The sequence below is a fragment of the Daldinia vernicosa genome (genome assembly GCF_022497035.1).
Source record: "Daldinia vernicosa strain CBS 139.73 unplaced genomic scaffold F5Y00scaffold_8, whole genome shotgun sequence".
Lineage (NCBI taxonomy): Eukaryota > Fungi > Ascomycota > Sordariomycetes > Xylariales > Hypoxylaceae > Daldinia > Daldinia vernicosa.
The window spans coordinates 246,971-272,868 of NW_025953924.1; the positions used below are offsets into that span (position 1 = coordinate 246,971).

The 25,898-nt window shown below is 47.2% G+C and overlaps 10 protein-coding genes across 10 annotated transcripts; 5 read left to right on the forward strand and 5 right to left on the reverse strand.

Moving 5' to 3' along the window:
• Nucleotides 1–3: 3 nt before the first annotated feature.
• Nucleotides 4–519, forward strand: F5Y00DRAFT_258917 (uncharacterized protein; the record flags this gene model as incomplete). The annotated part of the gene is made up of 1 exon (XM_048010789.1): nucleotides 4–519. One exon carries the CDS (start codon nucleotides 4–6, stop codon nucleotides 517–519), a length of 516 nt encoding a protein of 171 aa, XP_047867890.1.
• A 2,640-nt stretch (nucleotides 520–3,159) lies between these two features.
• Nucleotides 3,160–5,431, forward strand: F5Y00DRAFT_228294 (carbon-nitrogen hydrolase). The gene is made up of 4 exons (XM_048006604.1): nucleotides 3,160–3,815; nucleotides 4,152–4,356; nucleotides 4,471–5,047; nucleotides 5,151–5,431. Exons 1-4 carry the CDS (start codon nucleotides 3,297–3,299, stop codon nucleotides 5,209–5,211), a joined length of 1,362 nt encoding a protein of 453 aa, XP_047867891.1. The 5' UTR covers nucleotides 3,160–3,296; the 3' UTR covers nucleotides 5,212–5,431.
• On the reverse strand, nucleotides 5,151–7,407 carry F5Y00DRAFT_204354 (uncharacterized protein). The gene is made up of 3 exons (XM_048005412.1): nucleotides 7,255–7,407; nucleotides 6,894–7,106; nucleotides 5,151–6,839 (listed from the first exon to the last, which is right to left on the reverse strand). The coding sequence occupies exons 1-3, from the start codon at nucleotides 7,286–7,288 to the stop codon at nucleotides 5,890–5,892; spliced, it is 1,197 nt and encodes a 398-aa protein (XP_047867892.1). The 5' UTR covers nucleotides 7,289–7,407; the 3' UTR covers nucleotides 5,151–5,889.
• A 709-nt stretch (nucleotides 7,408–8,116) lies between these two features.
• Nucleotides 8,117–11,407, forward strand: F5Y00DRAFT_228297 (uncharacterized protein). The gene has a single exon (XM_048006605.1). The coding sequence runs from the start codon at nucleotides 8,334–8,336 to the stop codon at nucleotides 11,301–11,303; it is 2,970 nt and encodes a 989-aa protein (XP_047867893.1). The 5' UTR covers nucleotides 8,117–8,333; the 3' UTR covers nucleotides 11,304–11,407.
• A 330-nt stretch (nucleotides 11,408–11,737) lies between these two features.
• On the forward strand, nucleotides 11,738–14,972 carry F5Y00DRAFT_258921 (vacuolar protein sorting-associated protein 11; the record flags this gene model as incomplete). Its single annotated transcript, XM_048010790.1, has 7 exons — nucleotides 11,738–11,752; nucleotides 11,815–12,066; nucleotides 12,119–12,238; nucleotides 12,293–12,934; nucleotides 12,985–13,218; nucleotides 13,264–13,599; nucleotides 13,647–14,972. The coding sequence occupies 7 exons, from the start codon at nucleotides 11,738–11,740 to the stop codon at nucleotides 14,970–14,972; spliced, it is 2,925 nt and encodes a 974-aa protein (XP_047867894.1).
• Nucleotides 14,973–15,183: 211 nt separating this feature from the next.
• F5Y00DRAFT_251423 (uncharacterized protein) lies at nucleotides 15,184–16,464 on the reverse strand (the record flags this gene model as incomplete). The annotated part of the gene is made up of 2 exons (XM_048009825.1): nucleotides 15,184–15,468; nucleotides 15,577–16,464. The coding sequence occupies 2 exons, from the start codon at nucleotides 16,462–16,464 to the stop codon at nucleotides 15,184–15,186; spliced, it is 1,173 nt and encodes a 390-aa protein (XP_047867895.1).
• A 1,034-nt stretch (nucleotides 16,465–17,498) lies between these two features.
• On the forward strand, nucleotides 17,499–19,206 carry F5Y00DRAFT_228301 (chorismate synthase). Its single transcript, XM_048006606.1, has 2 exons — nucleotides 17,499–17,738; nucleotides 17,800–19,206. The coding sequence occupies exons 1-2, from the start codon at nucleotides 17,704–17,706 to the stop codon at nucleotides 19,022–19,024; spliced, it is 1,260 nt and encodes a 419-aa protein (XP_047867896.1). The 5' UTR covers nucleotides 17,499–17,703; the 3' UTR covers nucleotides 19,025–19,206.
• An 801-nt stretch (nucleotides 19,207–20,007) lies between these two features.
• Nucleotides 20,008–20,710, reverse strand: F5Y00DRAFT_228302 (uncharacterized protein). Its single transcript, XM_048006607.1, has 3 exons — nucleotides 20,487–20,710; nucleotides 20,379–20,388; nucleotides 20,008–20,214 (listed from the first exon to the last, which is right to left on the reverse strand). Exons 1-3 carry the CDS (start codon nucleotides 20,673–20,675, stop codon nucleotides 20,117–20,119), a joined length of 297 nt encoding a protein of 98 aa, XP_047867897.1. The 5' UTR covers nucleotides 20,676–20,710; the 3' UTR covers nucleotides 20,008–20,116.
• A 586-nt stretch (nucleotides 20,711–21,296) lies between these two features.
• Nucleotides 21,297–22,852, reverse strand: F5Y00DRAFT_274228 (Nucleotidylyl transferase). Its single transcript, XM_048013316.1, has one exon. It carries the CDS (start codon nucleotides 22,674–22,676, stop codon nucleotides 21,711–21,713), a length of 966 nt encoding a protein of 321 aa, XP_047867898.1. The 5' UTR covers nucleotides 22,677–22,852; the 3' UTR covers nucleotides 21,297–21,710.
• An 83-nt stretch (nucleotides 22,853–22,935) lies between these two features.
• On the reverse strand, nucleotides 22,936–24,607 carry F5Y00DRAFT_274230 (APC10-domain-containing protein; the record flags this gene model as incomplete). Its single annotated transcript, XM_048013317.1, has 3 exons — nucleotides 22,936–23,744; nucleotides 23,798–24,245; nucleotides 24,367–24,607. The coding sequence occupies 3 exons, from the start codon at nucleotides 24,605–24,607 to the stop codon at nucleotides 23,186–23,188; spliced, it is 1,248 nt and encodes a 415-aa protein (XP_047867899.1). The 3' UTR covers nucleotides 22,936–23,185.
• Between the last annotated feature and the right edge of the window lie 1,291 nt (nucleotides 24,608–25,898).

Here is a 25,898-nt window from a genome sequence, read left to right on the forward strand (position 1 = left end):
ACAATGAGGCGTGGGGTTGGGTCTGCGGACAAGGAGGTAGAGAAAGCGGAGAAGTTTCATATACGTCTTCTGAAGCTTCAGGAGACCGTCAACCGGACGGTGTGGATGAAAGGCGGCATTCCTACGGAACATTCTTTTTCGTACAATCCTCCTTGGGGCCCCAGCCGCACTATCAACTCATTTAGGCCTGAGAAAAGCACGGGTCCTACGCTCCAACCTAGGCTTTTAAGGCAGTGTCGGGATGTCCTCGGATGGTGCATCTTCTGCGCTACTGACTACGCAACGACTCTCGAGAAAAGAAAGGTTGGGCATTGGTGGGAGCGCGGGCGGGAAGAATGGACCCTGACCATCGTCGCCTATCATCAACTGGGAAGCGGTCGAACGCCGGCTGATCCGTTTTGGAAGGCGTTTACGACGAAATGTTCGAGCTATTCGGAGCCTTACCGCGAGATATTAGGATCTTCGCCTAGAAGCGTGAAGGAAAAGTGGGATGGGTTTGTTTCATATGGCACTAAGTGAGCACTTCGTCGACGACACTTGAGTATGTTCTGCTGGGGATATTCCTAATTGGTAATTGGGTAGGTGTTTGTTTATCTTACCTTGAGCGCTCGGCCTATTTGATTTGTTTCTTTTTACATTAGGTAGTTAGCGGTACTTGACTGAAGTCGAGGGATGGATAGATGTAGATTTTTAATAGCGAAGTATCATGGTATGCTTTTACTTTGAGGGTCACTGTTAGTCGTAATGCTTTGTGGGGTGCACGTAGGTTCGCCTTTGAAATAACAACTCGGTATGCTGTATGCGGCTTCATGGCCACGGTTCTCCGACTAAAAGTGCGGTATGATTGATGCTGATTCCGGATTATGATGCTACCCAAAAGGCCGGTTAGATCATGTTTGACAGAATAAGTCTGGCTTCTGGTCGGATCTGAATAAAAGCAAGCCTGTTTGCAAGAATACTAAATACCGAGTTGGGCTCGCCTAGCTTAATGACAGTCCATGCTTTCTTCGTCTAAGAGGCTGCTAACTGTAGAGACGGAGGTTCGTAGTCTGAAAACTTGGCCTAGGTTGAAAAGGGGGGAGTGTTTTGTAAATAAAACCTACCTACCTAAGGTATACATTGCAGCTTCTTTGCTATTAGGAAACGTAGGGACCTACTAAAGAATTCCTAGCAATGTGTCAAATGACAAGGAATACGATAGGTTTATGACGTGATAAGGGTTCTAAGATCTAGCTTGAAGCTATCTACCAGCTGGTCATTCATTATGTTGTATATAAGGGGACCTTGGTTCCCTCTTAGATTTAGGAAAAGGCAGGCGTTAGTAGTATTTCGAAATATATATACCATATGAGCTATTCACCAGCTAGTCACCTGTCACTCCGTAGTGGTCACATACCAAGGGCAGCTTCTGACACAATACTACTGTTGATCCGCAATCTAGTGGCAACTATATCGAATACTCTCTTCAAGTTACTAGAATAAATTCAATTCATAAATGTGTGCCACCTTCTCCAGCTTAAATTCAACCGTGTCCGTGTACTTGAGTGCTTTATCTTTCCTAACGCTAACGCAGAATAGTCCTCACGGATGCATCGCAAGAGTATATCAACTGATATTGTGAAATTTCGCTAGGGAAAACTCCATGAGAAACTCATCCCGTTCATTGCCGCTCTTATCTCACCATATCACCTCAGTAATTCTTATCCGCTTTGCCCAGACCAACCTTACTAATATCCTTTTATAGGTCTCTACTACTCTTTGGCCCCCGGGGGACCTGGCGCCAAACCAAGTTCCTCAGTCTCCTCTTCTGTATGCCGAAAAACGCCTTCAAACCGATCGATTAAATTATTTATGGACTCTGACAAAGCTGAAGGCTGCTCCGGCTGTGGCTTTGGCTTAGACCAGGGGTTTCGCCCGAGACTAATATACGTCTCGTAGAGTACGAATTCTATTCCGTGAATTAGTTTGCTGATTTGATGCAATATGTTAAAGAATATTCGCCTCGCTTTAGCATGAGTTTTTACGGACTCTAATAGCGCTGGAGGTAGATACGATGGGTGTAACGACTCAGATTGCTAGTCGAAGGGAATGCGACCAAAGTTATGGAGTATGACTTCTATCCTACTAAGTTGGATAAAAATTTCGTCCAACCTTTTAGACATAATTCGCTCATGATCAGCATACATTTGTATATGCATTGATCGACGTTGAAGTAGATCAGGTGGCTCGTCTAAGGTAACGGAAGTTGGCCACTGGTCTCGTACTTGGTGAAATAGGCCGTCGGTTCTGTTTATTAGGTCGTAGGATCTTCCGATGGGATTGTCTAAATCTTTTATGCGGTCCAATAGGGGTTGAAACAGCGTTGAGTATGGCTGTGGCGGCTCTGGTTGGTGATCCATCGGAATGAAACGCGACTTGTTTTCGTTATTATCTGTGGGATGGAGCAATATTGTTGCTGGCGTGGAGGTTATCGATCAGAATTGACCAGCTGGTAGAGTCTTTTTATAATAATGATGGGTGCCTATATCTGGGTAGGTGGGTATATATGTTGATGGGCGGTATGTTGATATAAAACTGGCGCGAGTGATATATGAAAATATGAAACGTTATGACGGCTTTTAACTAGCTAGGTACCTGCCCTCGATTAACCTCAGTAATATAGAAAGAAGTCGAGTGACTATCCCAAGGTAACCACTCCTGATAGGGGCTAACTTCTAGGAAAGGCGCGAGATAACTTAGATGATGTCTTGAAGGAAGCTGCCCTGTACTAGAAACCTTACATGTATATAATAACTAAAACATACTGAATATCTTTTACATCTTCGAACTATTTACCTTCACCTTTCTCTATTTCATCTCAAATTAATACTCGTAGTCAAACACATACATCGTATAAAATACATAAGTACAATATTCTAGATACTCTCGCCATCGTCGATAAGCTTTATAAGGGGCTTCTTCCTCATAGACAGGTACTATACGCAAACCTCCATATTATTTTTGCGTCTATCATGAGATAAGACAATAACCTCGACTAAATTAAAACGTCAATAGTGTAGCCGATGAACTAATGCACCCCAGATCACGAGATGGTGCGGGGTAGCTTCATTACTAGAAGCAGATTTATGAGTACCTGGTTGAAGCATCTCCAAGTCTTATCCGGATAACAATACCCCATCTTTAGGTGCATGTAAGACAGGGGCAAACGGGATATATTTAGCACCACATTACGCCTCCCTAGTCTACATAATTCTGGACACTACAAAAACTTACACTAGGGTAAGAGGTAGGCAACCATGACTTCTACAAAGATCCGACTTGCTACTGCATCCCCCGGGACGCAAGCGACTACCAAGGAGACCCTCGCACAGCTTCACCACATCGCCCAGCGTGCCGCGGCTAAAAAGGCTGACATCCTAGTACTCCCGGAAGCCTATCTCGGCGGCTACCCCCGGGGCTCAGATTTCGGATGCAAAATAGGGTCTCGTACTGCAGAGGGCCGCGATGATTACCTGCGCTACTTCAAGAGCGCCGTGGATCTGGGGGACACTGTTGGCGACGGGGCCGGAGCCGGCGAAGCCTGGGTCAGACGACAGTTGAGCATTGTCGACGCTGTCGTAACTGGCGATGCTGCTGCGCAGGGGCCGGTGAACAGGGGTGACGGGACGAGAGAGGAAGTCGAGCGAATCGCGAGGGAGACGGGCGTCTTCGTCGTGGTGGGGCTCGTGGAAAAGGCAGGGGGTAGCTTGTATTGCTCCGTCATATATGTTTGCCCTAAGCTAGGGGTTATCGGGAAAAGGAGAAAAGTCCAGCCAGTAAGTATGGTATTTCTTACCTACCTATATGCATCCTTCGTGTGACCAGCCAATGGCCCTTGCAGGTACGTGAAGCCACTTAAGTCATAGTTGGCAAGGTTAAGGTAAGTATTGCAGCTTTTCTAGCTTTACTTATTGAACTACCGGGTGTTCCCATGAGAGAAGTCCTATTGGGATTTCAACTTGGATCCGGATCATCGCTCAATCAGCAGCTGCGGTCTTAGCAGAATACCTATGTAGTTCTACGAGAATGGGGATTATAGGTATAGGAGAATTACTGCTGGGAACCATTCTATAATGGAATACAACCCGAAATAGTCGACTAACAGCAGACAGACAGGCACGGAACGACTTATCTGGGCGCAAGGATCGACTGCGACCCTCAAAGCCGTGAGCACCACAATCCGCGGCGTCCGTATAAACCTGGCTGCCGCCATCTGCTGGGAGAACTATATGCCACTCCTACGACAGAGCCTCTACGCCCAAAATGTTAATCTATACCTCGCGCCTACGGCAGACGGTCGCGACGCTTGGTTGTCGTGTAAGTGACCCAGCCCCTTTTCTGACCTTGAAGTTATGGTACGTTTCTGGAGGTTACTGTAAAGGATATGCCTATAGCATCATGATAGGATACCTGATGCTGGGATATATATAGTGATGCGCACCGTAGCCATCGAGGGCCGCTGCTTCGTCGTCAGCTCCAACATGTGCGTGCGTGGAGATGCCGCCGCGGATCCCGCAGCCACGCATACCCGCAAGCATGGAGTTGCAACTAGTAGTAGCGACCACCAAAAGGCCGCTACAAGAAGACGGAACTCGTTTATGACCGAAGACGGCTTCGAGATCGCACTGCCCGTATCTCCGACCTCCCCGGGTGTATCTGGGAAACCGAGGGTGGCGATGAGCCGGGGCAGGAGAAGGTCTGTGTTTGACGAGGATGGCAATGAGATCGCGATTCCCGAAGGTGACCCGACGGCATCCGCTGTAGTCGAAGAAGAAGAGCACTCGGCGCGGGTTAAGACCGCCGACTCTCCAGCGTTGGCGAAGACTCCTGCTGCAGCACCAAGCAACAGCTTCGTTTCTCGCGGCGGATCCAGCATCGTCTCTCCTTTCGGAGATGTCCTCGCTGGCCCGCAATGGGAGGACGAGGAAGGGATTATCTACGCGGACGTTGACTTCGACGATTGCGTTCGCGGAAGGCTGGATTTGGATGCGGCGGGGAGTTATTCGAGGTATAGAACCCCCATCTCATCTCGCCTCGTCCCCCTATCTGCGATGTCATTAATAGGTGTATATCTACCTAGGTTAGGTACCTAAGCTAACAACAGACTCTAGGAATGACTCTTTCAAATTCTCTGTAGTGGGCCTGGATCTTGATCCCTTGCCATACTACTAGTTTCCTTTCCCCTCGATTTGCTTTTCGTCTGTATCTTTCCCAAGTCCTGGCGATGATCTCGTTGAAGGTAGTACAGTATAGGGTATTATTTGGTCTAGCCCTAGGAGGTAGTTGGTTGTGTGAATCTCTGAGACCCGGGCTGTTGGAAAGTTTATACGTAGGTACCTAATACCTACAACCCCTTATTCATATAGAAATACCACCCCATTCATTCATTCATTCACTTAAGTTGTTAGAACCAAGCTAACATCACCTGCCTATATAAGACATACTGCCAAGAATAATAGTATTTATAAGAGCAACCCAATCGCAATCTTGTTCTAAATTTCAACTTGTAGTACAGTAAACGGGTATCTAATTTCGCCAATCAATCCCCAGCCAGTGTCCGCCTGCATTGTCTCCCATAGCCCAGAAGCCACCCCAAACGCAAAAGGATAGGAAAACGACACAAAATATACAGGAACTCCCCCATCCTCGCCCACCGCAGAATCGTGTCGTGGGACGTCATCGCATTCGCAAAAAAGAAACATTATCATACCCGTCTACCCTAATCTGCCAGTAACCTGCTGAACACTAAGAAGAACTTCTTCCAAATCACTACGCTACGAAGGACTCGCCTGCTATCAAAATAAGTCCTTTCTTCGGTACCTGCCCTTCTTAAACCTATCTCTTCTACTCCTAATCCTTCGTCACGAGGTTCTCGTCCTTTTCTTCAGCTACGGCACCCTTCTCCGCCGCCTCCCGCGGGGATGCAAGCGGGCTGTTTACGCCACCAACGCTTCCACTAATGCTATCGGCACGGTTGTGGTTGAATAGGCCGCTGCGGACGCTGGCGGCGTCCCCGGCGAGGCTTTGCTTTGCATAAAAACTGTTGCGTTCGCCGGCTAGAGTGGGAGTAATTCCAGTTGTAGAGTAGATACTCGTACGTTCGTTGGCTCCGGCGATCCGTGAGGTCGACTGGTGCAGACCTGGGGTAGACATATCACGACCACCGCTACCGTCGATATTGGCACTGAGAACGCTAAGCGGTAGGGACTCGCGGCTCCCTCCCCACAGGGAGGATGGCGCGAGGGCACGTACCGACGCGTCAGTGTCCATAGATCTTCGACGGCGCCTCTTGCTGGAGGAAGCTAGCGTGAGGATCGACGCATTATCAGTGAGAAGGTTATTTGCGGTGGCTGTATTGTAGGTGGTCGGGTTCGAATGAGGTGCAAGATACGGGGGGATGGCGGAGGCGGGAGAACTGGTGGGGAACGGTTGGGTAAATTGGATAGTCTGATAATTGCCTTGGTTGCTTTGGTTGCCTTGGTTGGATGAGTGACCTCCTTGAGCCGGACCGTTGACTGCGGCATTTGGCCCCAAAGACTGGATAGTGGTGAGAGTAGTCGTTAGAGACCGCACAGAGGGTGCAGGGGAGGAGAAAGTGCTGTCTCCTCCTTTTCGAGAGTCGAGACCTCCACCGGCGGTGCGGCTCGTGCCTGTTACCGAGGATGCCATATGCGAAGGAGCATGGAGAGATTGGGTGGCTTCGTAGTCGGTGCACACGGTATGTGCTATAGACGGGGCACCGGCGGTGGGAGGCGCGGCTTCTTCGGTAGATGTTCGCATAGAAGATCGACTCCCCGGGGCTAAAGAAGGATCAGAAATCCTGGCGCTACGGGAAGTCAAGAAAGATGGGTCACTCTGGTGGGTTGGTATGGCGATACCGATGCGTCCGGACTGTGGGTATGGATTGTTATTCTTCGAGGGACGTTTCTTGGAATTCTTGGGAATGGCATCGCGTTTCGAATGGTTATGTCGACCGCCCTCGGTGGAGGAAGCGGCATTCTTGAAGTTGGCTAGCTTCTTGACCCATGTTGTAAAAGGCCGTCTGCGACCTGGGCGTTCTTGACGATCTGTCATGATGAAAAACATGTTAGAGATATAATTCAGCGTCATAGCTTAAGGAACTAAATATACGGAAGAGCTAAAGAGGTGGGAAGAGAGATGGAAAGAAAGAAGAGATAAGATATGACATGTGCTTATATGTCTGGGAATATTTACCAGTAGGGAGAGGAGATGTCTCAGTCATGGCCATCTGGGGGTTAGATAAAGTTGTAAAATGGCGATTAAACTGTAAAGAGTCTTAGGTCAAGGTTTGATGCGGTGCACGTTTCCCCGGACTAAGACGCCGAATGAAAGGTGACGCGATGATTTTCTGATTAAAGATACGGGATAGTCTTTGACGTGTTGGCGCAATAATTTCCAATTGATGATAGTTGACCCGCACAAAGTCGTTGGAAAGTTGGGCAGATATGCGACAATGATCTGGACCCTATGTTGTTGTCTGTTGTCTGTTGTCTGTTGTCTGCTTTCGTCCGAACGTTGAGGAGGGTGGAGAGACGGAGAGACGGAGAGACGGCTTTTATTGAGATATCGAAATGTCCGTTCTTTTTGGAAATAGGCCAACGTAATCCGTATTGGGCTCCGATGTTGTGGTAATAGGGGGGATGCGGCCCAATGCGACGAAATTGTCCACCTAATAGGACAGTATTAGGGTATGTACCTAGGTAAAAGGTAGGGATGGAAATATGGAATGGTAGAATGGTTCTCTTTAAGACACCATCATCAGTGATGAGGTGCGATGGGGAATGGGGAATGGATATTTGTGGATATGTGGATTTTATGGGTTATGGCTGTACGAAGTACATATGCCCGTCGGATGCAGCTGGGTTTTAGGTAATGTCTCCGAAATCTGTTATCGACAACTCTGTCCAATTATAACGCTCCGAAATGAGCCTTCCAGAAATCCCCCCCTTGCTTTAAACTCCACTTTTCGAGGCTAATGCTCTTTCTCCACCTATCTGCCTACACGCTAAAGACTAAGGGTGCTAGGAACCTTCCATACATAGCATCATTAGCCACAGCTACGCAGCTACTCGCATTTTATACTTCACTTATTTCCTTCATTTCATTTCACTTCACTTTACACCATGTCGTAAAATAGACAACTCGACCTTGACATTTACATATTATATTCTCTCTGGCCATTTCGATGGATAAGGCCGGACTCACGCCTCTCCTATAGAATATCACATGACAACTACGAAGATGAGAGATGAGGAAAATACCGGTCCTCAGCAATGTCTATCCAGCAGTTGCCGGAGCATGTCATTGCTCAGATCAAATCATCTACCGCCATAACGTCTCTTAACAGTGTTGTCTGCGGCCTAGTAAATAATTCTCTCGATGCGGAAGCTACTAAAATCGTAGTTTCTATCGACTATATTCGAGGCAATTGCTCCGTCGAGGATAATGGTTTAGGAATCCCTCCAGAAGAGTTCAAGTCTGCTGGTGGCCTCGGCAAACTTCATTATACGTCTAAATTCCCCCCTCGTAGCGATACTCATGGCCGACATGGCGCTTTCTTATCTTCCATAGCTGCGTTGTCGTTATTGACAATAACGTCACATCATCATGGTTATCACTCCCATAATTCAATTAAAATCCATAACGCCGAAATCTTGGCGCGGCATACCCCTTCATTACCGGAACAGAAGCTGTTAAGCTTTCCTCACGGAACTCGGACGACTGTTCGAGATCTCTTCGGGTCTATGCCGGTGAGAGTTAAACAGAGGGCGATCGATGCTGAAAAAGGTGCCAACGCCAAGGACTGGGAGTTGCTTAAACGTGCCCTCGTGGCGCTGCTACTCGCTTGGCCAGGCCAGGTCTCCATATCACTTCGTGATTCCGTCGATCGGCGTAGTCTTACAATCCGTACCCCCGAAGAATCTTCGAGTTCTCAAGACAAAAAACATGACGTTCTTAACTTTACCACTCGTGTTTCGAGGACATTATTCCAAGCCCAGCTATCCGATGACCGCTCTCGGGATCTGTGGGTGCCACTTAAGGCATCGGCTGGTGCAATATCGGTGGTAGGTGCGATATCGCTGGTTCCCGTAGCGTCTCGGCAGATACAGTTTATTAGCATAGGTGTACGACCCGTCTTTAATGACCATGGGCCAAACGTCCTCTATGAAGAAATCAACAGGCTATTTACGAACTCAAGCTTCGGGGTAGAAGAGGAGGGCGACAACCTCAGTGAGAGCGAGCAAAATAGGAGACTTAACGAACGCCGGTTCAGACCAGATGGATACACAAACCAGGAACTCAGGGGTAGAAAAGGGGTTGACCGATGGCCTATGTTCTATATCAAGATTACCCTTGGACAAGTCTCTCGGCTCGCTCACTACGATGTGGAAGAAATCCTGGATGAGCGCCACGATAGCCTAAAAGCAATAATTGATGTTCTATCTGCGGTCATCTACGAATTTCTCAAGGCGCACCACTTTCGCCCAAGATATTCTAGACCTCGTGGGATCACATCATCCAAGCATTCAAATTCTCAGGACATACGCAACCAGTCATTATCTAGAAGCACCACCCCCAAAGTCGAATCTCGGGCAACAAGGGCTAAGGCATCTATAAATCATCTATCATCTACCGGAGATTTGGCCAGTACTCGTCTTAATCTTACGCATAAGAACTCCAAGAATTACGGCTTGCGGCCTTTATCTCCGTTCGATTCCTGGACTCGTATTAAATCGGGGCAGCCTCAGTATGCACACTTACACGACAAACCCTCGGGTCAATGTGTCGTGGAATGTGCTCATAGTCACAGTCCACGCTTAGAAGACAGCAATGATATTTCAGATACACCATTGGTTGCTTCGGATGGCACGCTTGTCCGTATTCCTTTCCCCGACGTAGAATTGGACACACCCGGTACAGATAGCCAAAAGCCTACACCTAAAGAAGAGAGTCTTAATAGAGACGCATCTCAGTTACGAGAAGGCAAAGAAATTTTGTGGACCAATCCAGCCACTAAAGATACCTTCGTCGTGGACACACGTACTGGCTCAGTGATTCGGCCCCTAAGACCCGGAACCGGGGGACCTGACGTACTGAATGAGACCCACCACCTGCATTCAAGAAAGAAGCTTCGTACAAACACCAAGCCAGTTCCTAGCGATTTGAGAAGCGAGTGGCTATGTGATCTCTTATCATCCTGGGATAACCCAGTTTTCAAGTTACATGAGCCACCGATCCCTGTTGCTTTTGAAGAAGAAAAAGCATTAGCTTTAGCAACAAATACTACAGGGGATTGTTGCCATGGATATAACTCCGGATTGTTGGAATCCTTACAAACTACTTCTCATAGTATGGAAGGCCGGCTGTCTAAAGATAGTCTACGGAATGCTGTCGTAATATCGCAGGTTGATCGGAAGTTTATACTTGTTAAAATTCCTTTACCTTCACCGCCTCCCGACTTAGGTGCAGGCAAAAGAAGGGGCACCTCATTGCTTGTCATGATTGATCAGCATGCTGCAGATGAGCGATGTCGGGTTGAATCCCTTATGAAAGATTACTTCATGGTTACAGAAGATACTCAAGACGCAGTCACAGGACAGCCCCAGCAGTCGATTCATGCCCAGATCGAGCTTCTAGAGAAGCCTATCATATTTGATGTTTCCCTTCGGGATAGCCATCAATTTGAGCAGTCTATCGAGTACTTCAAACATTGGGGGATCATATTTCAAGTCACCTCGGCGCTGAAACCAAAGCCTGACAGCAAGGGAAAAGCTAAACTTAAAGTCCTCGGCCTACCACCTAGCATAGCTGAAAGATGTCGCTCAGAGCCCCGACTGCTTATCGAGTTACTAAGAAAAGAGACATGGAAGTTGGACGAATACGGACATAGTGCTTCTCAGCGAAGGGGGGTAGAGGAGAAGCAGGGAGCTGGGGATAGTTCTGCTGGTCTGCACTGGCTGGCTCGGTTTCACGGGTGTCCCGACGGCATTATAGAAATGATCAACTCGAGAGCGTGTCGGAGCTCTATTATGTTCAACGATGCTCTATCCCATGAGGAATGTGTCGATTTAGTAAGACGGTTAGCAGACTGTACTCTACCTTTCCAGTGTGCCCATGGACGGCCATCGATGGTGCCGCTGGTAGATTTAAGTAGGATCCCCACGAGTGCGGTAGATATAGAGAAGCCTACGGGTGGATTTGGGGAGCAGTTTAAGAAGTGGAAAGAAAGCATGGGTAACTAGTGGATAAGAGTTTGTATAATTAGGGGACCTATTCGGAAGAGTGTTTTTGATATATATTATAGAGATACCCAAGCCATTCAAGGAATTTTAGGTTAATGTTAAGAGTTACCTTTGCTGTTGCCTTTGCTAAGACATTAGCAATAAACCACGCGCACTTACATGGATGGATTAATTGGAAGTGATTCAAGCACCGCCACACCTTAAATCTTTAAATGCCAAGATGTACCCCATCTGCCCATGTAGCTTGTATGTATGTACCTCGGTACTAGGTATCGATAAAGCAGGACCCATCTTAGAGCTTCGCGGTGACGTTCCCAGCGACGTTTCCAGCTGTTAGATAATCTAAATCCGAGCATCACCAACTTTCGAGCAAGGATGAACAAACTAGAACTAATGCCGCCCAGTTGATTGTCGCAAGCATTTGAGCACCCACTATGGCTTTGCTTTTAGTGAGTTATCAGTCTATGGACTCTTTATTCTCCCTAATTCTACTTAACTAACCTACCCAAAGTGGAAAGCATTCGACTTCTTCGAAGTGAGCCAGGTCAAGCTCGGCGACGACGAAACACGTTCATTTTTTGAGAACAACGAGGTATCGAGCGTGTGCTCCGGATCCGACAGTTTATTCTTCGGAAGCGATAACGGCTATGTACGCATCATCGGGCCAAGCTGGAAGATCGTCCGGAGCTTCCAGGCACACGACACCGGTCGCATTACCCATATGCGCCAGGTCGAGGGGACGAGCCTGCTAGTTACAGTCTCTGTAGGATATATGTTATAGTCTTACAATTTCGAACGGAACTAATAAGAAGCAGGAGGACCTAAGTAATGAACCTGTATTGAAAGTCTGGGCACTGGACAAGCCCGTGAAGAAGACAGGCCTGCCCACCTGTTTAAGTACTTTAAACATAAACAATGGGCGAAAGCAGTTCCCCGTAAGTCCAGCTATAAATGAATATGAAGATTCATAAGTTAACTAACCGTTATAGATATCGTCGTTCACCGCTCTCGATGACCTCTCGCAGCTCGCCGTGGGATTTGCAAACGGTGCAGTCACAGTAATACGAGGCGACCTGATACACGATCGAGGCACAAAACAACGAATCGTTTACGAGTCAGAGGAACCCATCACAGGGGTCGAGTTTGTAGCTGATCCAAAGCTCACAACGCTGTTTGTTGCAACGACGTCCAAGCTCTTGAAGCTGGTTATATCTGGTAAAGGACAAGGGCAGCCGCCAAGGACGATTGAGGACGCCGGATGTGCTGCTGGCTGTATGACGGCAAATAACAAAACCGGAGATATCATCGTAGTTCGGGAGGATGCAGTGTACTATTACACGTCAGAGGGAAGGGGGCTCTGCTTTGCCAACGACGGAGCCACGAACCTAGTCTCAACTTTCCAAGACTATGTTGCCCTTGTTTCGCCGCCCCTGGGATCTAGCAGCGGACGCTCTGATAGTATTGGGAGGCGTTTTGGAGGATCAAATGCAGAGGCCCTCTTTAACGCAGCCAGGTTTACAATGGTGGACCCGGCACTTCAAATAGTCGCACATTCCGAGTCTCTTATTTCTGAAGTTAAGGCTATTTTCAAAATATGGGGAGACCTATTCATTTTAACTCAGGATGGAAAGGTGAGGCATATTGATATTTGTTTGACCAAGCATGTACTCACCAAGGCCAGGTTACCCGCTACCATGAGAAGTCGTTACAGCAGAGGCTCGAATTATTATACCAGCGAAACCTATTCCCGCTTGCTATCAACCTCGCGCAGAAGTCCGGCATGGAGCCGCAACGACAAAATGTCATATACCGGAAATACGGTGACCACCTATATCAGAAAGGAGACTACGATAGCGCTATGTCTCAGTATATCAAGGCAATTGATAACACTGAGCCTTCACAAGTCATCCGCAAGGTAAGTGTCTAACTTGAAACTGTAGAATTTCTCTGACAGGAACAGTTCCTTGACACACAAAGAATACATAACCTAATCGAATATCTCGAAGAGCTTCACCAACATCACAAAGCTACCGCGGATCATACAACTTTGTTACTAAACTGCTATGCTAAGTTGAAGGACGTCGAGAAGCTAGAAAAGTTTATCAAATCTGAGGGAGATTTGAAATTTGACCTGGACACGGCCATAACCATGTGTAGGCAAGGTGGATACTTTGACCAGGCCGCTTACCTTGCCACTAAACATGGCGAAAGCGACATTGTAGTGGATATCCTCATTGAAGACTCCAAGAATTATGCCGAAGCACTTGATTTTATATGGCATCTAGATGCTGAAACAGTATGTGAATTGGTATTTGATGTTACTGAGATGCTAATATCGAATAGGCATACCCATCATTAATGAAATACGCCAGAGTACTCCTAGAGAACTGCCCGAGCGATACTACCGACCTCTTTATTGACTACTATACTGGAAAATATAAGCCTAAGGCTCACCCGGTGCCAGAAGAGACACAAACAATTTCAAGCGGCGGGTTGGCAGCTGGAGCCGCAATAGCCGTGCAGAACCTAACTAGCCTGCTTCCGCTTCCCTACATGAACACATCTGCAGTCCAGACACCTACCGGGCAAGGATCACAAGCAACAGTTAGCGACGCAGGCGCTGTGATAGATAACGAAGCGAACACAGAGCAGAAGTATACCCCACCCCCTCCCCGAACTGCATTTTCGTCCTTTATCGACCACTCAGACGAGTTTATCGTCTTCCTCGAAGCCTGCCTTAGGGATGATTCTCTTAAAGAATCAGACAAGGTAGATATATATACAACCCTATTTGAAATGTATCTCCACAAAGCAAGTGAGCGGAAAGGGATGCAAAGGGAAGAATGGGAGCTTAAGGCCAAGAAGCTGATCGAAGGGCGTGAAGTCCCCATTGAGAATTCAAACGTTCTGCTACTATCTCACCTCTCAGACTTCCGAGACGGCACAACTCTAGTCAAAGAGCAATCCGGGTTATTGTTCAACATCTTCCGCTCCTACACTTCCGCCAAGGATACACGGGGCGCTATCAAAGCCCTCCGCAAGTACGGACCCGAAGAGCCGCAACTCTACCCCGCGGCTCTAGCCTACTTCACGTCAGATAGAAAGATCTTAGAGGAAGCCGGACCAGAAGAGCTAGCCAACGTGCTCAATAAGATCGATCGCGACAACCTAATGGCGCCCCTGCAGGTCATCCAGACGTTGGGTACGAACGCGGTTGCGACCATGGGCATGATCAAGCCATACCTGCGAGAAACGATCTCGCGCGAACGCCGCGAGATCGCGTCTAACAGGCGGCAGATCAACTCGTTCCGCAAGGAGACGGAAGCCAAGCGGGCCGAGATGGCGGAGCTGGGCACCAAGCCGGCGGTGTTCCAGGCGCAGCGGTGCCCCGGGTGCGGCGGGCCGCTCGAGCTGCCGGCCGTGCACTTCCTGTGCAAGCACAGCTTCCACCAGCGCTGCCTCAAGCAGCAGGGCGACGACGGCGGCGACGTCGAGTGCCCCGTCTGCGCGGCGAACAACGCGGCCGTGCGCGCCATGAAGCGCAGCCAGGGCGAGCGCGCGGACAGGCACGACTTGTTCCGCGACGCGCTGGAGAAGGGGGACGATCGGTTTAAGACTGTTGCGCAGTGGTTTGGACAGGGGGTTATGGGTGCCGGAACGGCGGAGTAGTGAGAGTGAGTGGTATGGATGGTGGATTGAATCGGATGAAGTTTGTGTAGGTGCGTTTAAAGATTATATCCTGGAAGATGGGGTGTCGCGTCTATGTGTATAAGGCGCTTTTTTATATACATACCTACCTAGGTACATGTCTATATGCATTGGTATAATATATTTATATATACAGGACTAGCTACCTATGTAGCTATAGGGAATCGTAAATTCAGCTTTTGTCTATAATCCCGAATAAGTTATTAAGCCATCTTCCAACCGGCTCGCTGTCGACTTTAGACCGCCAATCGGTGATTCGGTGGAGGTACGCGGATTCTAGGGACGCTGGTAGGTCTTGTCCGGAGACCTCGATGATCTGTCCGTGGCGTACTGTCATGGCTGCGCGGAAATCTGGGGGCAGGTCGTCTGGTAACGGCGGCCTGGGACGAGGGTCATCGTCGGTCGGGTGTGTGGAGAAGGTGAATTGTGGTGTTTGCGCGTATATCCAATCTAGAGACTATTTTGAGAATAAGGGGCTTGTTAGCCCTTCTCAAATATTGACTTTCATATTCAGAGTTTAAAAGCGTAAACGGCGCGGAAAACGGACAGAAAGGAAAAGACGCACCTTAAGCTCAGCGTATCCTTTTGCGATAGCCGGAACGTTATCCAAAGCCTCCTCGGCGTCTGATACCGAAATCATCTCGGGGTCAACATCCCCGTACATAGCGCCGAACTCAGCGACAACGGCCTCCTCAAACGCGGCCGTATCTTGTATCCCTACGTTGCGGATTGGGCTGCGTACACTTTCAACGCCTCGTGCTTTAATTAAGGGGGCCGCAGGGGAACGTAGGAGCGGCCCTACGAGCGGTAGATTTGGCGACTGTAGGAGGCACGTGCCGTGGTGAAGAGAGCGCAGGCGCGTCAGCTTGTAAGCCGAGCCCGAGATCTTGAACGTTTGCGTCTGTTTCGGTCCGGGGATGTCTAGCACTATATCATGCCGCTCGTTGACGCGAGATCCGGACACGCCGAGAGAGCGCAGCGCTTGCACAACCATGTCGGCATGCTTGTTCCGATCGAAGGAGGCGGGCGGGCAGATCACGCTGTAGTTCACGTTGCCCGAGTCGTGAAAGACGGTGCCGCCGCCGGAGCGCCGGCGCACGAGGAGCACCGAACCTTCATTATTGCCGTTCTCGTCAACGACATTGCTTCTCCCCGGACCGAGAAGTCCCAAGTTAACCTCGACCCACGGGTTCTGGTTGCGGCCGACGACGATACAGGGACGGTTTGCGTATAGGAATAAGACGACGGACTCCGGAGGTGACTTCTGCAGTAAGAAGTGCTCGATAGAGAGGTTGAGATAGGGATCTGTCGCCCGCGATATGTATACTTGGACTCGATTGGCAGGGTGTGAGACGGCTTCCGCGTTGAAGAGGCGGCGCGAAGATAAGGAGATATAATAGGGTCTTATACGCGGCCTGCTGGAAGGGTTGAGAAGACGGCGTGGGAGAGACATATGGAAAGGTCGGGATTGGTGAAAGCTACTGAAGCTACTTGTCACCTCATTTCATCTCATCTCATACTATTCCATTTTATTTTGTCTCATTTCGTCTTGTTTAGTATTGTGAGTGGTGAGATTTTTAGTTGAATTAGGTAGTTTAGATGTGAGTGAGATTAGTTAACTAGTGAATTATATAAGATGAGATTTGATATCGCTGTATTGGTAGTTATGCATATGACGAAGTTACATATGTACAGTTAAACCTGTTTATAATGAATTAAATTTTTCAGTGTTTTAAATTTATTATAACGGGGATTTATTATAAAGTAAATAATTTTATTTTAAATAAAAATTAAATATATATATATTAATTTTATTAATAAATTTTATTTATTTTATTATATAAAATATATGTTAATTATTATTTATTTATTATTTAAAATTATTATTTATATTATTTTAATAATAATTAATATAAAAATAAAATTTTAATTAACGTTTTAATTTTAATAAATTTAAAACTTTCGTCGATTTTATTATTATTTTTTATATTTTAATAATTAAAAGTTAAAAATTAAATATATTATAACCGAAATTTAATTAAAATATTAAAATTTATAAAAATTATATAAATTTTAAACTTTACTTTTTTTAAATAAAGTTAATTTAATCGGTTAAAACCGTATAATATATTGTTTTTTATAATTTTATAAACTTTTTATATTTTATATAATAAATTACGTAATAATAAATTAAAAAATTTAATAAATTCGTTATATAAAAAAATTTATTATTTTATATATAAATTTTAAAAATTTTTAAAAAAATTCGCTAAAATAAAAATTTGTTATGTTATAGATTTACTATAAATAGGTCTGACTGTATGTACAGTTATAACCCCCTGTTATCTCGGGACCCTGCAGCTGCAGGCAGGGACATCAAAACCAGGGTCTTTATCGATAACGATCGCGGGGCTCGAATCGGAGATGCAGAACCCCCACCATCCCCACCGTCGTAAGACCTCGAAAATTAAATCTTGTCCTCAATCCGTTTGCTCTTTGACTCACACGAACAAAGCCTCCTATCGCTTTAAAGGGACCACGACGCAGTCCCAGAGGATCCAAAAAGCGAGAACTTACTAGACAACTTATAGGAGTACCTATATTATACCCTAGTTGGCCAATTGATTAATTTAAAATTAAAATTTAGATAACTTACAGAGTCATTACCTACTTTTCGAGTAACTATCACAAGATGTCGACCTTTGGAGATTTCTTTCGGGTAACTACGTCAGTTTTACCACCCAATTGACCTCGATACATATCCCTAACATAACATATTCTTTTACAGCTACGGCGAATCCCATTGTCGTTCGGTAGGATGTATCGTTGATGGTTGCCCTCCAGGCATGGAACTCACCGAGGACGATATTCAGCCCCAGATGAACCGTCGTCGCCCGGGTCAGAGTAGTATTACAACTCCCCGCAATGAGAAAGATCGAGTCGCCATACAATCCGGTACCGAGTTTGGCATTACACTTGGAACTCCGATTGGCCTAGTAGTCCTCAATGAAGATCAAAGACCGAAGGATTATGGAAACAAGACAATGGACCTTTACCCCCGACCCAGTCATGCCGATTGGACTTATCTTGAGAAGTACGGCGTCAAAGCGAGCAGCGGTGGTGGAAGAAGCTCAGCTCGCGAGACGATTGGTAGAGTGGCAGCTGGAGCCATTGCTGAGAAGTATCTTAAGCTCGCTTACGGCGTTGAGATCACCGCTTTCGTCACGTCTGTTGGCGCCGTTCACATGTTCCCCCCCACACCCGAATATCCCACTCCCAGTCAAAATCCCGCATTCATGGAGCTAGTCCAGAATATCGACCGCGAAACAGTTGACAAGTTCCTGCCCGTAAGATGCCCGGATGAGCAGGCTTCGCAAAAGATGGCCGACTATATAGCCGCATTCAAAGAGCGCAACGACAGTATCGGCGGAACGGTGACTTGTGTGATCAAGAATGTACCAAGCGGTCTGGGAGAGCCGTGCTTTGACAAACTGGAGGCCAAGCTTGGACATGCCATGCTCAGTATACCAGCAACTAAGGGCTTTGAGATCGGCTCCGGTTTCGGCGGTTGCGAGGTACCGGGATCTATCCACAATGACCCCTTTATCAGGGCACCGGAAACCCCTGCCAGCCCGGACACGGGTGCCGGACGGGCTGGAACGCCTAAGCCTAAGCTTACAACCAAGACGAACAACTCGGGAGGTGTCCAGGGCGGCATCTCAAACGGAGCGCCTATCTACTTCCGAGTCGCCTTCAAGCCGCCCGCCACCATCAGCCAGGCGCAGACGACAGCTACTTACGACGGCGAGTCCGAAGGTGTGCTGGAAGCTAAGGGAAGACACGACCCTTGCGTGGTTCCGAGGGCGGTGCCCATCGTCGAGGCCATGGCGGCTCTGGTAGTTATGGATGCGCTGATGCAGCAGATGGGACGACACGAGGCTAGGAGACATCTTCCGCCTCTAAAACAGACGGTGCCGCCGGCAGATAATGGCGTTTCTATGGATACGAAATAAAAGGCTGGGGGGATAGATGATAGATAAAACCGGATTACAAAAATATAGGTAGCGGGATAAAATAATATGATTGATCACCTTTTTTTTTTTTTGAGAAGTTCTTTCCAATCACAAAATAACTATAATAAACGCCACCTAATTTAATTGGCGGGGTCGTCTTTTTGTCTTTAGATTCACAACATGTTCTTTACTACCTATCAAAGTCTCAACTGTCAAAGTAACGAATATATTAGGTATTTGCCAAGGCGCTGCCCATGTAGCCATGGCATCCACAACATCTATACACGAGACATGTCCTCTCTTCAAACATCCCCTTGAATAGAGCATTTCTGCGGTATCAAATCTTATGTACCTGTGCATACCGAGTCGATGACCCCGTTCTTCGCCTAGGGGACAGCTGGGTCTTCCGTAATTCCTGGAGTAATTTAACCGCGTCCTTCCCTCCATGGGTTAATGAATAATTTCTGTGTGTATATTTCTACTTGGAACGCAAGGTTACTGAGGGTGAGTTCCACAGGTGTTACTTGAGGGAAACCTGGAATGAACACTATGAGTCGCCATTCTATGGGCAGATAACCGATATTTACCTCGCAGGAGGGACAGGATATTGGCCCGAGGATGGCCCAGACTTTAGTAGGATCAATGGGCTAAGCGAGGAAAAGAAAAGAGAACTTCTGGATAAATGGCAAACCGAGGTAGCCCTGGCACAGCTTCCGCTGCTTTGCCTTGATGACGACTAAACAAAGAGAAACTTCTTATAAAATAAAGGGGAGGAGTGCCTGGACCTATATCTACTCTACTACTGTTACGAAAGAGAAGTTTACGGCTATATATACGCTATCGTCCCAGAGGCTACACCAATAAAATCGTTCTACACAAATGGTTTCCTGTTAGCAAATTGAAGAGAACACCGTTAAAATTCATCTAGCCTTTATCCGTAAAGTTCTACAAGGAAGCAAGGTAGCTTATGGGAAACTAGAGACCTTCGGATATATTATCATACGCATAAAACATACTAAGGCTTCTCTCTTGACTATTCTGAGTTCCTATTTTCTCTCACGTTTGGTATCACTACCTAGAAACATCCCTCCGCTATGCAAGCTGATCGACAAACTTCATCTCTTCGCCGTTGACGTTGAAGACGTGAAGCTGTCCGTCCTCCCCTATTTCACTACGGCCCTCGGCACAGCCTATGACAACGGAAGTAAGTCAGCAACGACTGTTAGGATAAGATGGAAAGAAAGTACACAAGCAAAGTTTTAAATAGCGACGACTTCTCAGCCATCTGAATTCAGAACAACAGGTATTTATCGAGAGGGGCTAGAAAATAAGTGACACGAATGATTCTACGTACAACTGCTGTACTGTAAATAGAGCATGTTAGCAACGATAGAGATATGGACCTCACCCAGACATTTTGAAGACGTCGGGGGGGAGGGGAGGGGAGGAGTAGTAGACTTACGACGCCGTAGCAGGGTTGGTTTATGCAATCGTTGATTTCGCACGAGAGGCAGCCGACAAGGCAGCAGTGGCTCTGGTACTGACGTGTTGCAAGTGCGGGAGGAGGCTTGGACGGTCCGGCGTTGGTAAGGAGAGCCAGGGGCATGATGGCCATGGCGCCGAGGAAGTAGATGATAGTGGAGGAATGCATCGCGAGTGGAACTTGTTGGTGAAAGAAGGCCTTGGAGGATCACGTCAACGGGGGATGGAATCTCGCCAGAGTAACTAGTCTTCTTTATATATAGACTTTTGTAAACAACTACTGTATCTGCTGACGGTATGTGATTGGAACAACAACTGTCACTATTTTTCATAAGCCACTTGGGACCTGTTTGTTTCCTTGGACTGGAATGCGATAGATAACATGTTCTCATTCGATGCTAAAATTGGTCGGCCATTGGCCCCCCAAGCAATCATCGGAGTAAGGAGTCAATTTCATTCACCACTTACACTATCTATGTAAGGAGCTAGTTCGATGGGTTGCTTAGCAGCACACTATCCCTTGACGAGGTTCTGGGGTAATACCTACTCATGACTATGACTACTACCAACGATGGACAAGTAGGAAACTTCCGGAAGGCCTCGGGCTTAAACCAAGTACATACAGCAGCTGACTCAATTCTTCCTCTATTTGGCAAAGATGCTTCGAGTGAATTAAAGGCGCTGCTCCTAGTCTACTAATACACCCCACGAAGGCTAAGGGGTAGGTAATTTTCAACAATCCCATCTGAGGCGGATCGGTAGATTAGGGAATATCCGTATTTATTGTACTGCTACGTCTTCACAGCACGTAATTCTCGCTGTACCTACTCATCCTTTGCCTAGTTCTTCGGCCATCAGCATTCGATACAATGGACATCGAAAATAATTAGTAGTTTATACTCTGGATCTTGGGTGCGTCCTCTAGGGCATAATAGACACGTGCAGTTCCCTACCCCCTTTCCTTCCCCTATTACCTTCGTAATGCTTCTGAACCCCCATCCAGGCCTCGCATGACATCTTAATATGTCGATGCTTGGGTATACACCCCTATATTCTGCCAGTGCGTGGGATGGGATGGGATGGGATGAACGCCGTGAGTCGTTGTTCCGACCTCAGCTATACAGTCAACGACGCCTTAGTCCGAACTCCTCTAGCATAATATAGCATAATAATAACGAGCAAGCTTCCACCTCCCTTATCCCCATCACACACCCCCCTCCGCGTACAACCCCTCCTCCCGAATCCACCGTGCGATATCCTCACTAACCAACTTCTTCAACGCCTCCCAATCCCTCCTCTGCACCGCCTCGCGCACCTTCGTACTACTAACAACCTCCTCCTCCCCATCCGCCCTCTCCTCCACCATCTCAATCCGCTCCGCCCACCACGTCCTCCCGCCCACGCGCTCCAGCCCACCCGCCCGCAACTCCCGCACATACGCCCTCTGCGCCGCGGCATCGCCCCACTCCGCGTCCGGGCGCATCGTCACCCGCAGCTTCGAGTGCGCGAAGAACGGGTCGAGACACGTAGCCATGGACCCGTCGGGGTAGTACTTGGGGTTGAAGATGCGGACGAGCGTGTCGAAGCCCGTTAGGAAGATTAGCTCCGTTGTGCTGCGTTCTCCCGCGCTACTATTATGGCCGTGGTAGAAGTCTGATGCGGAGATGGCGGCTGCTTTGGCGTGGAAGTACGGCTCGGTTGTCACTGCTATGTCTACGCCTTCGCACTGGTTCTTATGGCTTGTTTCTGTTGCCGTTGAGCGCAGTAGGTCTTGCGCGAAGATGTACATCATAGCTAGGCGCTGCGGGAAAGCGGCTGGCTTTGGCGCCTTGTCTGCGTTGTTGGTGGCGAGGAGAAGGAGGACTCGCGATTTATAAGTGCTGTCATTACTGGGCTGCCCGTGCTCTGAAAGAGCGGACAGCGCCATACGTTGATGAGCGAGGGTAGGCGGGTTGAAGGATGAGTCGAGAACAAGAAGGGGTTTTGGAGGGGTTTGAGGTGGATGAGGAACTGGTGCTTCAGTTGGCGTGGAGGATAGGGAAGAATGGGTTAAAGAGCATAATACGCGGAAATTCGCATTGGATATCTGGTAGCTCTTGAGAGCTTGGGTGAAGACGGAAACGAGATTTGATGGTAGTCGAGCCATTGGAGAGTTGTCTGTTGATGACATTTCTATTACATTTGTCTAGGAGTTGTATATGAGACCAAGGCTATATGAGAATGATATAAAACATAATTGAATTTTAGGTAACGACACGTTGTATACTAACCTGGTATCGATGCTGGCGATATTAGTGAAAGGGATGATGATAAGAGGATGATGATAAGAGGTGGGATGAAAAGAAGTGGACATGAGGGGAGGTTCTTTAATCTTGGCATGCGGGTAATCCCGTCTCAAGTGGATACATACCTGGGTAAGGGGTAAGGGGTCTGGGGGTTCATGAATTAGGTATTAAATATGATAACTAAACATAAATAACTTGTACATGTAGGTCATCTCGACATGATTTAATTACCTCTTGTAGTGTTGGGTGGATGTGTTCCGCCGAATGAAACAAGTAGCCATAGTAGCCATAGTAGCCATAGGGTATCGTAAGTTATCAACCAGTATTCCAGAACGCCTTAACCTAGTGCTTTAATACGCCATCTTGCTAAACACAGCTCGCCCGCCAAATACCTTTAACGAATTTCCGGCTCTCTCATGAAGTCGGGGATGCTTAATCCGCCGTCTCCAGGGGTATACTTCTTGGACTTCGCTTTTCGATCTCGCTTGTCTGCGGCGAGCTTTGATATCGCCTCTTCGTCGTGGTCGTGAATGTTCATCGCCGCTATTCTATCGCGGTAGTCATCGATTGCTTCGACCATGTCCTCCACGGGGTTGTTCTCTGCAGTATCTGCGCTGTCGTCTAAGGCGTAGACTTCCACTCCGCGTATGTGCGTATCCTTTCCGTTCTGGTGATTTTCGAGCACGGTCACTCGGATAAACCAGCAGCACAGTGAGTTGCCATCATGTCCGCCACCAGCTCCATGGATAGGTACGTCGACCCAACCTTTAGGCTGGGTAAATTCCATTATGGTGTACGGAATGGTCATGTTGGGGCTGAAGCCGGCGGTGATTTGGAGTTTAGTAGGCGTATAACTCTCATCGAGCTCGTAATCTAGGTAGAGTCTAAACTTGCGTATCTCTACACGCTTGATGAAATGAATATTTAATCGATGAGGCTGCGGCCCATCGGACCTAGATAATACTATGTTAATGGGATCAGCGCGCAGAAGTAGGTTAATGCTTACTGCCAGAATTGGTTGACATCGTCATCTCGAAGTTCCTTGACGCCACAGCCGGGTTTGTAGCTGCTGACCGTAAAACTAGCTAGGTTGCTGATTTCCTTCAAACCGACCAGGGATGCGTCAAATGCGTCGTCTTCTTCATGGCCTTCATCTTCTTCGTCCAATTCTTCTTGCCCTATCTCGTCCCCCTCTATGCCCTCAATATCATGACCGTTGTCATCTTCGCCTTCATCTTCTTCAAAATGCTCGGTATCTTCTTCGGTAGGAGCTACAGAATGGTGAGATGATGAAATAGACAAGAAATGAGAAGATGCGTTGCTTCTTTGGTCTTCTTCGATAACGGTCTCACTCCGAATCCGAAGTAGTACGCGCCATAGTTCATTTTGGGTCACTGCCGGCTGTGGCAAGCCATATCCACCTGGGGACGAAGCTGAACGCTCTCTTCCGGAGCCTGGGATATTCATGGCGTATAGAATAGACCTAGGATTCGGAGTGGATAGGTAATAGAAGATTATGAAAGGAGATACGATAAATGAAAAAGGGAAAAATTCAAATATGAAATTCAAGCTGACCTTGAGGTGTCTGTAAGCCCATTGCCCACCGCAAGTCACGCCTTGCACTGCCATTTAAGGCAGAATATAGGCCGGTTGTCTCAGCAGCGCCGGCGCGGCTCGGGTCTCCGGGGTAACCTGGTGATGCCCGGGAAACGCGGTCTGGTCGCATCAAACGCCGTCGAAACTCTTCTTGCTGTTGACGGATGCTGGCAGGGTTCCTAGCAGTGCCACCTCTGCTACCAATGTCTTGAGGCTCCATTATTAAGCAGATAATAAGGCACACGAGCTCTTCCAAGGCTAATGAACAATTCTTCGCTCTTTCAAATTGGTTTCCATGAATAAGTTTCTATAGAATGTGAAATTGGCGACGTGAAATTATTGATGTTTTTATATACTTGGGTACAAATATCAAAGTAGGTTCGGTTTGTGACTTAGCGCTGTTTTATATTGCTAATATGTACATATCGTATACAAGCTATACATTTATATGCTATATTCATCTAACAAACCATTGAAATCTTATCAAACCACATCTTTTTACACCACTTCTAGCCTTCTGTACCTTATTTTTGAGTTTCTATCACTAGCATCGAGATTCATGTAACTATGACACAAAAGAACTACTGCTATCAATTAATTGGGTGTCCATTCTTTAACACCGGCGTGTATAGTTTTTAATCTGGCCTTTATCTAGGTCATGAAGCTGTCAGTTTTTATATTTTTTTATTCCACCTGGTCGCCAAGTCTCTCTATTTACCCATAACTAAACCTACTTCACCATCGAGTATCGAAAGGGACAATTAACTAGATACAGTGCTCATACTGTAAGATATATAATGTCATCTGTTCTATCCTTTTAACTCGGCACATCATTTGGAACGTATAAGACGTTTTAAACCGCAGGTTAGTAATAACTCTACTTAAGGATTGTCTGCCTCAATGCTGCTTCTTATCCATCAATCCCCTCTAGTCCCACTTCATGTACCTAACGTACGTATATAGGTACATATATACTTCATAAGATGTGGGTACTCGTAGGTTAACCGCTAATACCGGGCCAGTACATCATAGGTAAAATATAGTGCCATGTAACTTTACCTATAGTTAAAGTACCTACTTGAAAAAAAAAATGGCATTTACTTCGGTTGATGTCATTGGGCGGTCGTACCGGCTTGCGGTTCCCCGGAGCTTTGGTGCTACAAACACCACAGATTTACTGAGGGGCAGCGTGTTTCGCTCGAGCTTAAGACCTTCTATTATTTCTGCAACCCATACAACAACCCCTACAGCATCTCTCCTCAAGAGTCCAACACGACAATATAACAGCTCATCTTCATCTATCTCGTCAATACCCGTCATACGAGCTGATTGCTTTTTCAAGCCATTGGACAGGGGTCATTTGACAATTGCGCCCTGTCCACTCACGCCCTGCCGGCCGTTCTCTTCTTCAACACCTGCCAAATCTGTCGCTCTAACAGCTCTTGATTCGCAACATCATTCTCAACCAAGATCTAGGCCCCACAACAACTCTCCCAACTCTCCCTTCTACC

Coding starts and splice junctions, on each gene's coding strand:
- F5Y00DRAFT_274228 (XM_048013316.1), bottom strand. CDS start 22,676: ATGTCATCAACAGACAACTCTCCAATGGCTCGACTACCATCAAATCTC.
- F5Y00DRAFT_228294 (XM_048006604.1), top strand. CDS start 3,297: ATGACTTCTACAAAGATCCGACTTGCTACTGCATCCCCCGGGACGCAA. Junction 3,816..4,151: donor AAAGGAGAAAAGTCCAGCCA/GTAAGTATGGTA, acceptor AACAGCAGACAG/ACAGGCACGGAACGACTTAT. Junction 5,048..5,150: donor GCGGCGGGGAGTTATTCGAG/GTATAGAACCCC, acceptor AACAGACTCTAG/GAATGACTCTTTCAAATTCT.
- F5Y00DRAFT_204354 (XM_048005412.1), bottom strand. CDS start 7,288: ATGGCCATGACTGAGACATCTCCTCTCCCTACTG. Junction 7,107..7,254: donor GACATCTCCTCTCCCTACTG/GTAAATATTCCC, acceptor TCATCATGACAG/ATCGTCAAGAACGCCCAGGT. Junction 6,840..6,893: donor CGCCATACCAACCCACCAGA/GTGACCCATCTT, acceptor ATCCTTCTTTAG/CCCCGGGGAGTCGATCTTCT.
- F5Y00DRAFT_228301 (XM_048006606.1), top strand. CDS start 17,704: ATGTCGACCTTTGGAGATTTCTTTCGGGTAACTAC. Junction 17,739..17,799: donor GATTTCTTTCGGGTAACTAC/GTCAGTTTTACC, acceptor ATTCTTTTACAG/CTACGGCGAATCCCATTGTC.
- F5Y00DRAFT_228302 (XM_048006607.1), bottom strand. CDS start 20,675: ATGCATTCCTCCACTATCATCTACTTCCTCGGCGCCATGGCCATCATG.
- F5Y00DRAFT_228297 (XM_048006605.1), top strand. CDS start 8,334: ATGTCTATCCAGCAGTTGCCGGAGCATGTCATTGCTCAGATCAAATCA.